Source organism: Salmo salar, chromosome 02 (genome assembly GCF_965601325.2).
Source record: "Salmo salar chromosome 02, fSalSal1, whole genome shotgun sequence".
Lineage (NCBI taxonomy): Eukaryota > Metazoa > Chordata > Actinopteri > Salmoniformes > Salmonidae > Salmo > Salmo salar.
In genome coordinates this window covers 35,176,308-35,189,020 of record NC_138292.1, presented here as the reverse complement: position 1 = coordinate 35,189,020, position 12,713 = coordinate 35,176,308, and the positions used below count along the sequence as shown (strand labels likewise).

The window sequence follows — 12,713 nt, the reverse complement described above, 5'->3', positions numbered from 1 at the left end:
TTATTCCCTTCCATATCATTATATCCTGATTGATGGTGTAGGTTCCTTGGTCCTTGTCAATCATTGGGTTATTGGTGAAATCAGCAATCAGACAATATCTTCTTTGAGTAAATTAATCAAACCTTTATTAATGCAATTGCAGACAGAAGTTGACAACGGAAACACAGCTTTTATGTTTAAGAGTAAGTTCTGCACCCCATCTAAGGGGGCAGCTGATTTTAAACATATGATCACTCCCTAGTAGTATGATCACCTACGTCAATGTATGTGTGTATCAATAAGCTGAGGTTACCTTATAAGGCAACCTTGTACAGTAGCTTCTCTGAATTTATTAGCATTGTCCACTGTCACACAAGATCAAAATGTCAAAACCAGACAGTGGTTAGTTCTCTTTATCTAGTTTTGATCTGACTCAGACCTAGCCTGCAAGCACACTCTCGCAACAGCCAGGGCTTAACCACAAAGACTAATATACAGTTGAAGTCGGAAGTTTACATACACCTAAGTTTACATACACCTTTACATACACTTTAGCCCGGCAAGTGCGGGGCGAAGGCACAGGACGAACTGGGCTGTGAAGGCGCACTGGCGATACAGTGCGTAGAGCTGGCGCAGGATATCCTGGGCCGTGGAGACGCACTGGAGACCAGGAGCGCTGAGCCGGCACAATCCGTCCTGGCTGAATGCTCACTTTAGCCCGGCAAATGCGGGGAGCCGGCAACGAGTGCACCGGGCTGTGAATGCGCACCGGAGATATGGTGCGCATCACCGCATAACACAGTGCCCGACTGGTCACATGCTCCCCATGGTAAGCACGAGGAGTTGGTTCAGGTCTCCACCCTGACTCTGCCAATCTCCCCGTGTGCCCCCCCAAAATTGTTTATTTGGGGCTGCCTCTCGGGCTTCCGTCGTTGCCGTGACTCCCGGTCTCGTCGCTGTTCCTCTCTCGCTGCTTCCACCTGTTCCCATGGGAGGCGATCCCATCCGGCCTGGATCTCCTCCCACGTCCAGGTTCCCTTTCCGTCCAGTATGTCCTCCCATGTCCACCTCTCCTGCCCACGCTGCTTGGTCCGTTTTTGGTGGGTAGTTCTGTAACGGGCTTCGTCGGAAGGAGTGGACCAAAGTGCAGCATGGTAAGTGTTCATGATTATTTATTAAACAATAAAACACTAGAACAAAGAAACAAAACGAAAAGCCAAACAGTTCTGTCAGGTAACGAATACAAAACAGAAAACAACTACCCACAAACACAGGTGGGAAAAAAAGGCTGCCTAAGTATGATTCCCAATCAGAGACAACGATAGACAGCTGACTCTGATTGGAAACCATACTCGGCCAAAACAAAGAAATAGAATACATAGAATGCCCACCCCACATCACACCCTGACCTAACCAAAACGAGAAATAAAACGGCTCTCTCAGGTCAGGGCGTGACAGCAGGCCAGAAGGCAGGTTACAAAAAGGATCCTCCGAAAGCAAATGTTTCACACAAAAATAAATAAACCCCCATATTTACTCATAGCAAATACCAAAGTCCCCTTTAGCATGAAGTCCTCCAATACCTGCTAGCAGCTCTCCCACATGGTGTCCCTGGGCAGCCAGAGCCATTCTTGTAGCCTTCGACAAGACCAAAGTCAACACATTATTGTTCCTGTCATCGGGACGAATGTGTGATGGTCACAAGGGAACGTTCTCTAGGAGGCTTTTGTCTAGTTCCCAGGATGGTCCTGGGACGTCATTGAGGACCAGATAAGGATGTTTTTAGGACGTTCTCAGGACATTCAGTGTATCAGTTGTCAGGATGTCTATAATGGTCCCAAAGAAACGTCACTAGGATGTTGTAACGGATCCTGTCCGTCAGTGGTTAGATTCCAGCATTTTACAAAAGTATCTTTTGTTCCCTCCATGAATGCCCGTTCTTGATACAAGCAGCCCTGTTGATGATTATTTGAAGCTGATTGGCACCTGTCTTATCGCACTGATGTAGGGCTGGAAGTCAAACTATGGCACAGTAGTGCAGTTGACTAGTTATCATGGTATGGTAAATTGTTTGGAGGATGTCCTTGGAGACGAGGGGGCTGGGCAGGGTCATTGACTTTGTGACTGGTGTATAAATGAATCAGTCAGATTCAGCTGTCTACAGAGCTTTTACCTACATCAACATCAACACCGTGACCTTATTTTTGTTGAGTGTGAAGGTAAGAGGATATTACAATCTAATACTATTTGGAATTGTCTTCTATTACGTTATATTTTCTGCCTTACACAACCACACATTAACTGTTGATTTACATAATAGTTATGGAATAATAATAATGTCATAATTCAGCAATGGGTTGAATTCAGATGGGCATGATGTTCCCATAATCCAATCCTTTACTTAAATGCATGCTGATGTGTTTGCAAGGAGGTTGTGATTGCAAAGAGACAACAAGCTGGACTCTATTTTATACTGAAAGACTTGTATTCTATTTAAGCTACTTTATTCTGAAGTAGCAAGTTCATGAAAGGAGAGAATAGTGCTAAGAGTAATGCAGCACCTCTCATTGTCCTTTCTGCTAATATCATACTCTCTTGAATTACGTTCTTTATTAAGTAGAAATGTGGCAGAAATGTAGGCCTGTTATATTAAAATAAGTGCCTTTAAAGAAAAATGTTATACATCAGATTTTTTATATGAGTAAAGTATTTCTAAACAGCCAAAACTCTGCCTTTTGACATGTCCCTTTTCTGAGGAAGATTTTAACCCAAAAATGTCCCCAGGTCTTCACCATAATAGTAAAGCCCTAGTTATTTTGTTGCTTTGACAATGTCATTTCTGAACATTATTACTAATTTCATGAGATTAGTTATAGATTTACATTTGACCCTTATTTTCAAGCTCAACTATGCAATGGGAACTGAAGTCTCATTTTCATATGGTGATTACTTTTAAATAATATTTTCAATTAAAACATGGTGGAAAACTGATCGGGTCAAGAATAACACGTCAACCATGTTACACATAGATGATAGACTAGAAATGTTTAAATAACTAAATAAATAATGTTCAAAATGTGCTCTTTATGACAAAATGCTAAAATTAGTTTAGTACAAAATATTAAAAAATTACACTACCCAAAATGCACTCTCTTGGTGTTTATTGTTCTTCTTGAGAGGTGAGTAAAACAATATTTAAAATGTCTTTGTTCAAGTGAGCTGAATTTATAAAAATTATAAATTGTAATTGAATTGCAGCCTAACAGATTGTTTCAGTGTTTCTGTCAATGTTTCTGTGGACTGGTTCCTAACAGACCCATTGTTGACTTGCTCTGGGCTTTTCCTCCAGGATGGTGAGATCATCCATGATGTTCCTCTTGTTGGCTCTCCTGGGACTGGCATGCTCTATTGGCGCGACTGTCCCAAGTAATCACATCCATAATTCCTTTCCTGAGAGTTCGAATCCTATCATGGACAACTTTAGCTAATTGGCAACTTTTTGACTACTTTCTACTTTTGAGCTACATTGCAATTACTTAGCATATTAGCTAACCTAACCTCAACCTTTTTCGACCAACCCTTCCCCTAACCCTAACCTTAACCCTTAAAACTAACTTCTAAAAGTAACCCTAACCTCAACCCTAACTCCTAACCCTAACACCTAGCCTAGCTAACGTTAGCCACCTAGCTAGTATTTGTAACTTATCATACTTTTTCAAATTTGTAACATATCATACATTTAGCAAATTCGTAACATATCATAAGTTTGCAAATACGTAACATATAAAACGTTTAGCAAATTTGTAATATATAATATGAATTTTAATTCTTAACATATCATACGAAATGGGTGATAAACATCCACAAATTAATACATACCATATGAAACATAACATATCATGCTAAATGGTGTGTTATGCATTTACTGTACATACAGAATAATATGAAATGCTCTGAGACCAGGTTGAGATATAATGCCCTTTAAATTAACAGGGCTAGGTCTCTTACTATGAAATGTGAGGTTATATTATATCTCAATGTATTTATGACACAACTTGCAGATTTATGTACTAGGATCATATCATTGGCCTTGGTGTTAAAAAGTGATGGCTGAAAGATGACGCCGACAGACCTGGCAGCTCTGCTTCCAGCTCCTAAGCAACTTTGCGGTATTTTGTTTTTGTGTGTGGTATTTGTAACATTATTAGCCCATAGCGTTTTTTGTGTTATTACATACAGACGGAAATAACTTTTGGATATCAGAGTGGCGGTAACTCACCAGCATTACGACCAGTATTACGACTTTCCTGAATTGGTTGCATTGTTCGCTTCACCCAGGGCAACCTGTTTGGGCTGGGGGGCAGTATTTTCACTTTTGGATGAAAAGCGTGCCCAGAGTAAACAGCCTAATACTCGGGCCCAGAGTCAAATATTTGCAAATTATTAGTAGATTTGGATAGAAAATACTCTAAAGTTTCCAAAACTGTTTGAATGATGTCTGTGAGTATAATAGAACTCATATGGCAGGCAAAAACCTGAGAAAAATACAACCAGGAAATGAAAATCTGGTGTCTGTAGTTTTTTCAAGTCCTTGCCTTTCTAACACACAGTGAGTTAGGGTTCATTTAGAAAGTTGTTTGAGGTTTTTGCGGTAAACACAGACCGAACGAGAAGCCTGGGAAGTTGGTGACTCAGAAAATCACATCAGTTCATTACGCGTGTTCACGTGAGGAGGGAGCTGTGTTCCAAAATGTTTTTCAAGACAATGCAACCGTCTGGTTGGAATATTATTGAAGTTTGAAGTTAAAATGGCCCTAAAGATTGATGCTATACAACGTTTGAACGAACGTAAATATAACTTTTTTTAAACTTTTCGTCATGACATTTTCCTCGCGCGTCCTACATTTTGAGTAGCTTACTGAACGCGGAAACAACATGGAGTTATTTGGACATAAATTATGAACTTTATTGAACAAAACAACATTTATTGTGGACCTGGGATTCCTGTAAGTGCCTTCTGATGAAGATTATTAATGGTAAGGGAATATTTCTAATGCTATTTATGCATTTAGATGACTCCAAAATGGCGGGTATCTGTAATTGCCTGATGTTTTTTTCTGAGCGCAGTACTCAGATTATTGCAAGGTGTGCTTTCCCAGTAAAGTTATTTTGAAATCTGTCAATGCGGTTCAGGAGATGTTAATCTATAATTCTTTGAATAACAGTTTAATATTTTATCAACGTTTATAATGAGTATTTTTGTAAATTGTTGTGCTGATTCACCGGCAGTTTTGGGGGGAAATACATTTTCTGAACGTCACGCGCCAATGTAAAATGGGGGTTTTGGATATAAATATGAACTTGATAGAACAAAAAATGCATGTGGTAGAGTAGGTCAGGGCATGACAGGTTTTTTTGTTGTTGTATATTTTCTATTTCTATGTTCAGGTTCTAGTTTTGTATTCCTATGTTGGGGTTTTGTTTGGGATGATCTCCAATTAGAGGCAGCTTGTCCTCGTTGTCTCTAATTGGAGATCATACTTAAGTAGGGTTTTTTTCCACCTGGGTTTGTGGGAGATTCATTTTGAGTTGTGTATGTTTCACCTCTGCATCATGGTTTGTTGTTTTTTTGTCATTCAGTTTATTTATGTATTGCATAGTTTCACAGTATAAATAAAATGTGGAACGACACACGCTGCACTTTGGTCCGCTCATTCCTATGACAACCGTGACACTTGGACTGGGGAGAATGGGAGCTACGGTTAGTACCAGGGTGTTAGTAGGTGACGTAAGCATCCAGATTAAATAAAATACATTTAATGAAACAAAAACCGAAGATGTTAATATCATCCAGCTACTGTAGCTGCCTACTTAACATTAACAGGCAGTACTAGAAGCGCAACAATTTAAAATAGAAACCAAAGGTTAAGTTCCTGGCGATCATAGCGATCTGACTCCCCCCTTCTGTCTGAACTTGGAATATTCCTTTTTGCGGGCTTGGGCCACTGACCCTTAACCTGGAGGTTCTGTTTTGCGTTGTGCACTAGTTTGATGTAATAACCATTTTAACTCTCCTACACTGGCACCACACAGCCAGGTCTCTGACCTCCTCCCTATAGGCTGTCTCATTGTTGTCAGTGATCAGGCCTACCACTGTTGTGTCATCGACAGACTTAATGATGGTGTTGGAGTCATGCCTGGCCATGCAGTCATGAGTGAACAGGGAGTACATGAGGCACACACCCCTGAGGGGCCCCTTTGTTGAGGTGGCAGATGTGTTGTTACCTACCCTTACCACCCTGGGGGCGGCCCATCAGGAAGTCCAGGATCCAGTTGCAGAGGCAGGTGTTTAGTCCCAGGGTCCTTAGCTTAGTGATGAACTTTGAGGGCACTATGGTGTTGAACACTGAGCTGTAGTCAATGAATAGCATTCTCACGTAGGTGTTCCTTTTGTCCACGTGGGAAAGGGTAGTGTGGAGTGCAATTGAGTTGGCATCATCTGTGGATCTGTTGGGGCGGTATGCAAATTGGTGTGGGTCTAGGGTTTCTGGGATAATGGTGTTGATGTGAGCCATGACCAGCCTTTCAAAGCACTTCATGGCTACAGACGTGAGTGCTACGAGTCGGTAGTCATTTAGGCAGGTTACCTTAGTGTTCTTGGGCACAGGGACTATGGTGGTCTGCTTGAAACATGTTGGTATTACAGACTCAGGCAGGAACAGGTTGAAAATGTCAGTGAAGACACTTGCAAGGTGGTCAGTAAATGCTCGGAGTACACATCCTGGTAATCCGTCTGGCACCTGCGGCCTTGTGAATATTGACCTGTTAAAAGGTCTTACTCACATCGGCTTCGGAGAGCATGATCACACAGTCGTCTGGAACAGCTGATGCTCTCATACATGTTTCAGTGTTATTTGCCTCGAAGCGAGCATAGAAGTGATTTAACTTGTCTGGTATGCTCGTGTCGCTGGGCAGCTTGCGGCTTTGCTTCCCTTTGTAGTCTGTAATAGTTTGCAAGCCCTGCCACATCTGACGAGTGTCGGAGCCGGTGTAATACGATTCAATCTTAGTCCTGTATTGATGCTTTGCCTGTTTGATGGTTCGTTGGGGGGCATAGTGGGATTTCTTAAAAGCATCCGGGTTGGAGTCCCGCTCCTTGAAAGTGGCAGCTCTACCCTTTAGCTCAGTGCGGATGTTGCCCATAATCCATGACTTCCGGTTGGGGTATTTACGCACAGTCACTGTGGGGACGACGTCATCAATGCACTTATTGATGAAGCCAGTGACTGATGTGGTGTACTCTTTAAAACCTGTTATGGACAGACGTTCCGCTAGTGGAACCCCTAGCCAACAGCCAATGGAATAGCAGGGCGTGAAATACAAAACAACAAAAATCTCATAATTTAATTTTCTCAAACAATCAACTATTTTATACCATTTTAAAGATAAACTTCTCGTTAATCCAACCACATTGTCCGATTTCAAAAAGGCTTTACGGCAAAAGTATAACATTAGATTATGTTAGGACATCAACTTCACAAGAAAAACCACACAGCCATTTTCCAAGCAAGGAGAGGCATCACAAAAACCAGAAATACAGTTAAAATGAATCACTAACCTTTGACGATCTTCATCAGAAGACACTCCCAGGACTCAATGTTACACAATACATGTATGTTTTTGTTTGATAAAGTTCATATTTATATCCAAAAACCCCATTTTACATTGCCGCGTGATGTTCAGAAAATGTTTTGCCTCAAACTTCCGGTGAAAGAGCACATCAATTTACAAAAATACTCATCATAAACATTGATAAACTTTACAACAGTTATTGAAAGAATTATAGATACACTTCTCCTTAATACAACCGCTGTGTCAGATTTCAAAATAGCTTTATGGCGAAAGCACATTGTTCAATATTCTGAGTACAGAGCTCAGCCATCAAAGCAAGCTATACAGTTACCCGCCAAGTTCTGGAGTCAACAAAACTCAGAAATAGTATTATAAATCTTCACTTACCTTTGCTGATCTTCGTCGAAATGCACTCCCTGGACTCCCACAAGAAATGTTCGTTTTGTTCGATAAACTCCATATTTATGTCCAAATACCTCCTTTTGTTCGCGCATTCAGATCACTATCCAAAGGCAAAATGCGCAAGCGTAAAACCAGAGACAAAAAGTCAAAATGTTCCATTACCGTTCGTAAAAACATGCAAACAATGTTTACAATCAATCCTTAGGGTCTTTAAATCATAAATATTCGATAATATTCCAACCGGACAATAGCGTATTCATTACAGAGGAATAAGAAGGAACGTCGCGCCTGCGTGCCTGCGCAGTAAACAACTCATTGTCCTCAGGCAGTCCACTGATTGAATGGACTCTTATTCTCTCCCCAGTAACAGTAGAAGCATAAAACAAGGTTCTAAAGACTGTTGAAATCTAGTGGAAGCCTTAGGAAGTGACCCCACAGACACTGTAGTTTGGATAGGGATTCACTTAAAAACTACAACCCTCAGATTTCCCACTTCCTGGTTGGATTTTTCTCAGGATTTTGCCTGCCATATGAGTTCTGTTATACTCACAGACATAATTCAAACAGTTTTAGAAACCTCAGAGTGTTTTCTACCCAAATCTACTAATATGCAAATATTTGACTCTGGGCCCGAGTAGCAAGCAGTTTACTCTGGGCCGCTTTTCATCCAACGTGAAAATACTGCCCCCTATCCCTAGCAGGTTTTAATGCCATCAGAATAATCCTGGAACGTATTCCAGTCTGTGTTAGCAAAATAGTCCTGTAGCTTAGCATCTGCTTCATATGGAGGGAGGGGGAGAGCTTTGTATGCGTCTCTGTGTGTGAAGTAAAGGTGGTCTTTTTTAGGTAAAACGGATTTAAGTTTAAGTTAAAGTCCCCGGCCACTAGGAGCGCCGCCTCTGCATGAGCTTTTCTTGTTTGCTTATGGCCGTATATAGCTCATTGATTGCGGTCTTAGTGTCAGCATCGGTTTGTGGTGGTAAATGGACAGCTACGAAGAATATAGATGAAAACTCTCTTGGTAAATAATGTGGTCTACAGCTTATCATGAGATACTCTACCTCAGAGAAGCAAAACCTCGAGACTTCCTTAGATGTCAAGCACCAGCTGTTGTTTACAAATATACATAGACCGCCACCCCTCGTCTTTCCAGAGGCGCCTGTTCTATCCTGCCGAATAAGTGTAAAACCCGCCAGCTGTATGTTATTCATGTCGTCGTTCAGTCACGACTCGGTGAAACGTAAGATATTACAGTTTTTAATGTCCAGTTGGTAGGATATACGTGCTCGTAGTTTGTCAATTTTATTATCCAATGATTGTACTTTGGCTAATAGGACCGATGGTAAAGGCAGATTACCCACTCGCCGTCGGATACTTACAAGGCACCCAGACCTACGTCCCCGATATCGCCCTCTCTTTCTCCAGCGAATGACGGGGATGAGGGCCTTGTCGGGTGTCTGGAGTAAATCCTTCGCGTCCGACTCGTTAAAGAAAAACATCTTCTTCCAGTACGGGGTGAGCAATCGCTGTCCTGATATCTAAAAGCTCTTCTCGGTCATAAGAGACGGTGGCAGAAACATTATGTACAAAATAAGCTACAAATAACTTGAAAAAACACACACAATAGCACAATTGGTTAGGGGACCGTAAAACGGCGCCATTACAACTTTGTGGACGCTTTTACCAGAGGCTGCCAAACTGCCTACTAGTGTTGTCACGATACAAAAAAGTTTACTTCGATACCGATACCAGGTTTAGTATCATGATTAGAGGTCGACCGATTAATCGGAATGGCCGATTAATTAGGGCCGATTTCAAGTTTTCATAACAATCGGTAATCGGTATTTTTGGCCACCGATTGATCAATTTAAAAAAAATGTAACTTTTTTTTTTTCTTCTTTATTATAATTTTTTTAGTAATTATTTGTTTTATTTTTATTTTTATTATTTGTAAAAAAAATGTTTTACACCTTTATTTAACTAGGCAAGTCAGATTAAGGACACATTCTTATTTTCAATGATGGCTTAGGAACGGGGGTTAACTGCCTTGTTCAGGGGGATTCGGGGATTCGTTTTTGCAACCTTCCGGTTACTAGTACAATGCTCTAACCACCTGCCTTACATTGCACTCCACGAGGAGCCTGCATGGCAGGCTGACTACCTGTTATGCGAGGGCAGCAAGAAGCCAAGGTAAGTTGCTAGCTAGCATTAAACTTATCTTATAAAAAACGATCAATCTTAACATAATCACTAGTTAACTACACATGGTTGATGATATTACTAGTTTATCTAACGTGTCCTGCGTTGCATATAATCGATGCCATGCCTGTTAATTTATCATTGAATCATAGCCTACTTCGCCAAACGGGTGTTGATTTAACAAACGCATTGTCGTTGCACCAATGTACCTAACCATAAACATCAATGCCTTTCTTTAAAATCAATAAACAAGTATATATTTTTAAACCTGCATATTTATTTAATATTGCCTGCTAACATGAAATTGTGTCACATCTCTAGCGTTCATTGCACGCAGAGTCAGGGTATATGCAACAGTTTGGGCCGCCTGGCTCGTTGCGAACTAATTTGCCAGAATTTTACGTAATTATGACATAACATTGAAGGTTGGGCAATGTAACAGGAATATTTAGACTTAGGGATGCCACCCGTTAGATAAAATATGGAACGGTTCCGTATTTCACTGACAGGAAAAACGTTTTGTTTTCGAGATGATAGTTTCCGGATTCGACCATATTAATGACCTAAGGCTCGTATTTGTGTGTTATTATGTTATAATTAAGTCTATGATTTGATAGAGCAGTCTGACTGAGCGGTGGTAGGCAGCAGCAGGCTCGTAAGCATTCATTCAAAACAGCACTTTCGTGCGTTTTGCCAGCAGCCCTTCGCAATGCATTGCGCTGTTTATGACTTCAAGCCTGTCTTCTCCTAAGATTAGGCTGGTGTAACCGATGTGAAATGGCTAGCTAGTTAGCCGGGTGCACGCTAATAGCGTTTCAAACGTTACTCGCTCTGAGACTTGGAGTGGTTGTTCCCCTTGCTCTGCATGGGTAATGCTGCTTCGAGGGTGGCTGTTGTCGATGTGTTCCTGGTTCAAGCCCAGGTAGGAGCGAGGACAGGGACGGAAGCTATACTGTTACACTGGCAATACTAAAGTGCCTATAAGAACATCCAATAATCAAAAGGTATATGAAATACAAATCATATAGAGAGAAATAGTCCTATAATTCCTATAATAACTACAACCTAAAACTTCTTACCTGGGAATATTGAAGACTCATGTTAAAAGGAACCACCAGCTTTGTTCTCATGTTCTGAGCAGAGAACTTAAACGTTAGCTTTCTTACATGGCACATATTGTGCTTTTACTTTCTTCTCCAACACTTAGTTTTTTTCATTATTTAAACCAAATTGAACATGTTTCATTATTTATTTGAGGCTAAATTGATTTTATTGATGTATTATATTAAGTTAAAATAAGTGTTCATTCAGTATTGTTGTAATTGTCATTATTACAAATCAATAAAGTAACAAAAAAAATTGTCCGATTAATCGGTAGCGGCTTTTTTGGCCCTCCAATAATCGGTATCGGTATCTGCGTTGAAAAAAAATCATAATCGGTCGACCTCTAATCATGATATTCGATGCCAAAACCATACAAAATAATATTTTAAAATAATAATATTTTGAGTGTTGTTACCCTTTAATTCAAGTGTGCATGCACTTAACATTTTTGTTTGGTTAGCAGCATTTCTGTAGCACACACGCACATGTGATGGAGTTTGCAAAACACATGGCCACTGGATTGATGCAAATAATCATGATTCTGCCAGGTAGGCATAGGCTACTTTGTAGGTAACTTTTCATTGAAAAAGTTCTTAGGAAAGCATACCTGCACCGCACACACAGAGCAAATGTAATAATTTTATAATAAGTGAAATACATTTAGTTGATTTCCAAACGTGAGACAAATTTAATAGAAGTACCAAAAGTAACAAAATTCTATTACCGAACCGTTTTTCATGTTGTAGTTTCAATGTACCGTGAAGCAATAGTGGCTGCAAAAGTGAGCCCCTCTGTTCTCAGAAGTGTTGATGGCTGGATGCTTATTATCATGCACTGCATTATGCCATTGTGCTGGCACATGTGAACCAGAGCCTTATTAAGTATTTTATTTTCTCCACGTATCAAAAGTTAAGGAATACATTTAATGTATTATTACTTAATGTCATGTTATTTTATAAAAATGTCACTTAATAAGTTATTTTAAACATGACTATGGATTCATTATCATCTACATCGGCGGCCATTTAGTCTTGCGCCTCCACCTTTAAGTTTGCAATGAGCATCCCTTCTAGGATGTTTTCATATCATCTGAATTCATGTTTGTTCCAACTGTCATACTTGTATCTACCACGTAACATACCGTAAATTCCGGACTATAAGCCGCAACGTTTTTCTCACGCTTTGAACCTCGCAGCTTAAACAATGACGCGGCTAATATATGGATTTTTCCCGCTTTCAATTTTTTTTCTCCAAAAAAACACATTCTGTGACGTGCTCAGTTTTTGGGTGGCATGAAGCTTTCATTAGACCAATAAAATTGCCGAACGGGTTAAGGTCAAACAACTTTTTTGTTTACTGTTTAGATTAAATCGAGCACTCTCAAACTTCCCATCATT

General features: G+C 40.3%; 1 protein-coding gene and 1 long non-coding RNA gene across 3 annotated transcripts in view; one reads left to right on the top strand and one right to left on the bottom strand.

Moving 5' to 3' along the window:
- Positions 1–12,713, top strand: part of LOC106581124 (fucolectin-6) — a 78,161-nt gene that overhangs the window by 51,323 nt on the left and 14,125 nt on the right. Inside the window, exons 2-3 of one of the 2 annotated variants that reach the window (XM_082962242.1) lie at positions 2,177–2,198; positions 3,329–3,405. In XM_082962242.1, coding sequence (XP_082818368.1) covers positions 3,330–3,405 — 76 coding nt within the window. In that variant the 5' untranslated portion in view covers positions 2,177–2,198; position 3,329. Of the gene's footprint in view, positions 1–2,058; positions 2,199–3,328; positions 3,406–12,713 lie in introns of those variants that run through there. The other variant, XM_014162933.3, reaches the window with a different exon arrangement.
- LOC145860929 (uncharacterized) lies at positions 100–2,054 on the bottom strand. The gene is made up of 2 exons (XR_014380730.1): positions 1,563–2,054; positions 100–1,099 (listed from the first exon to the last, which is right to left on the bottom strand). It is a non-coding gene; the product is annotated as an uncharacterized LOC145860929 (long non-coding RNA).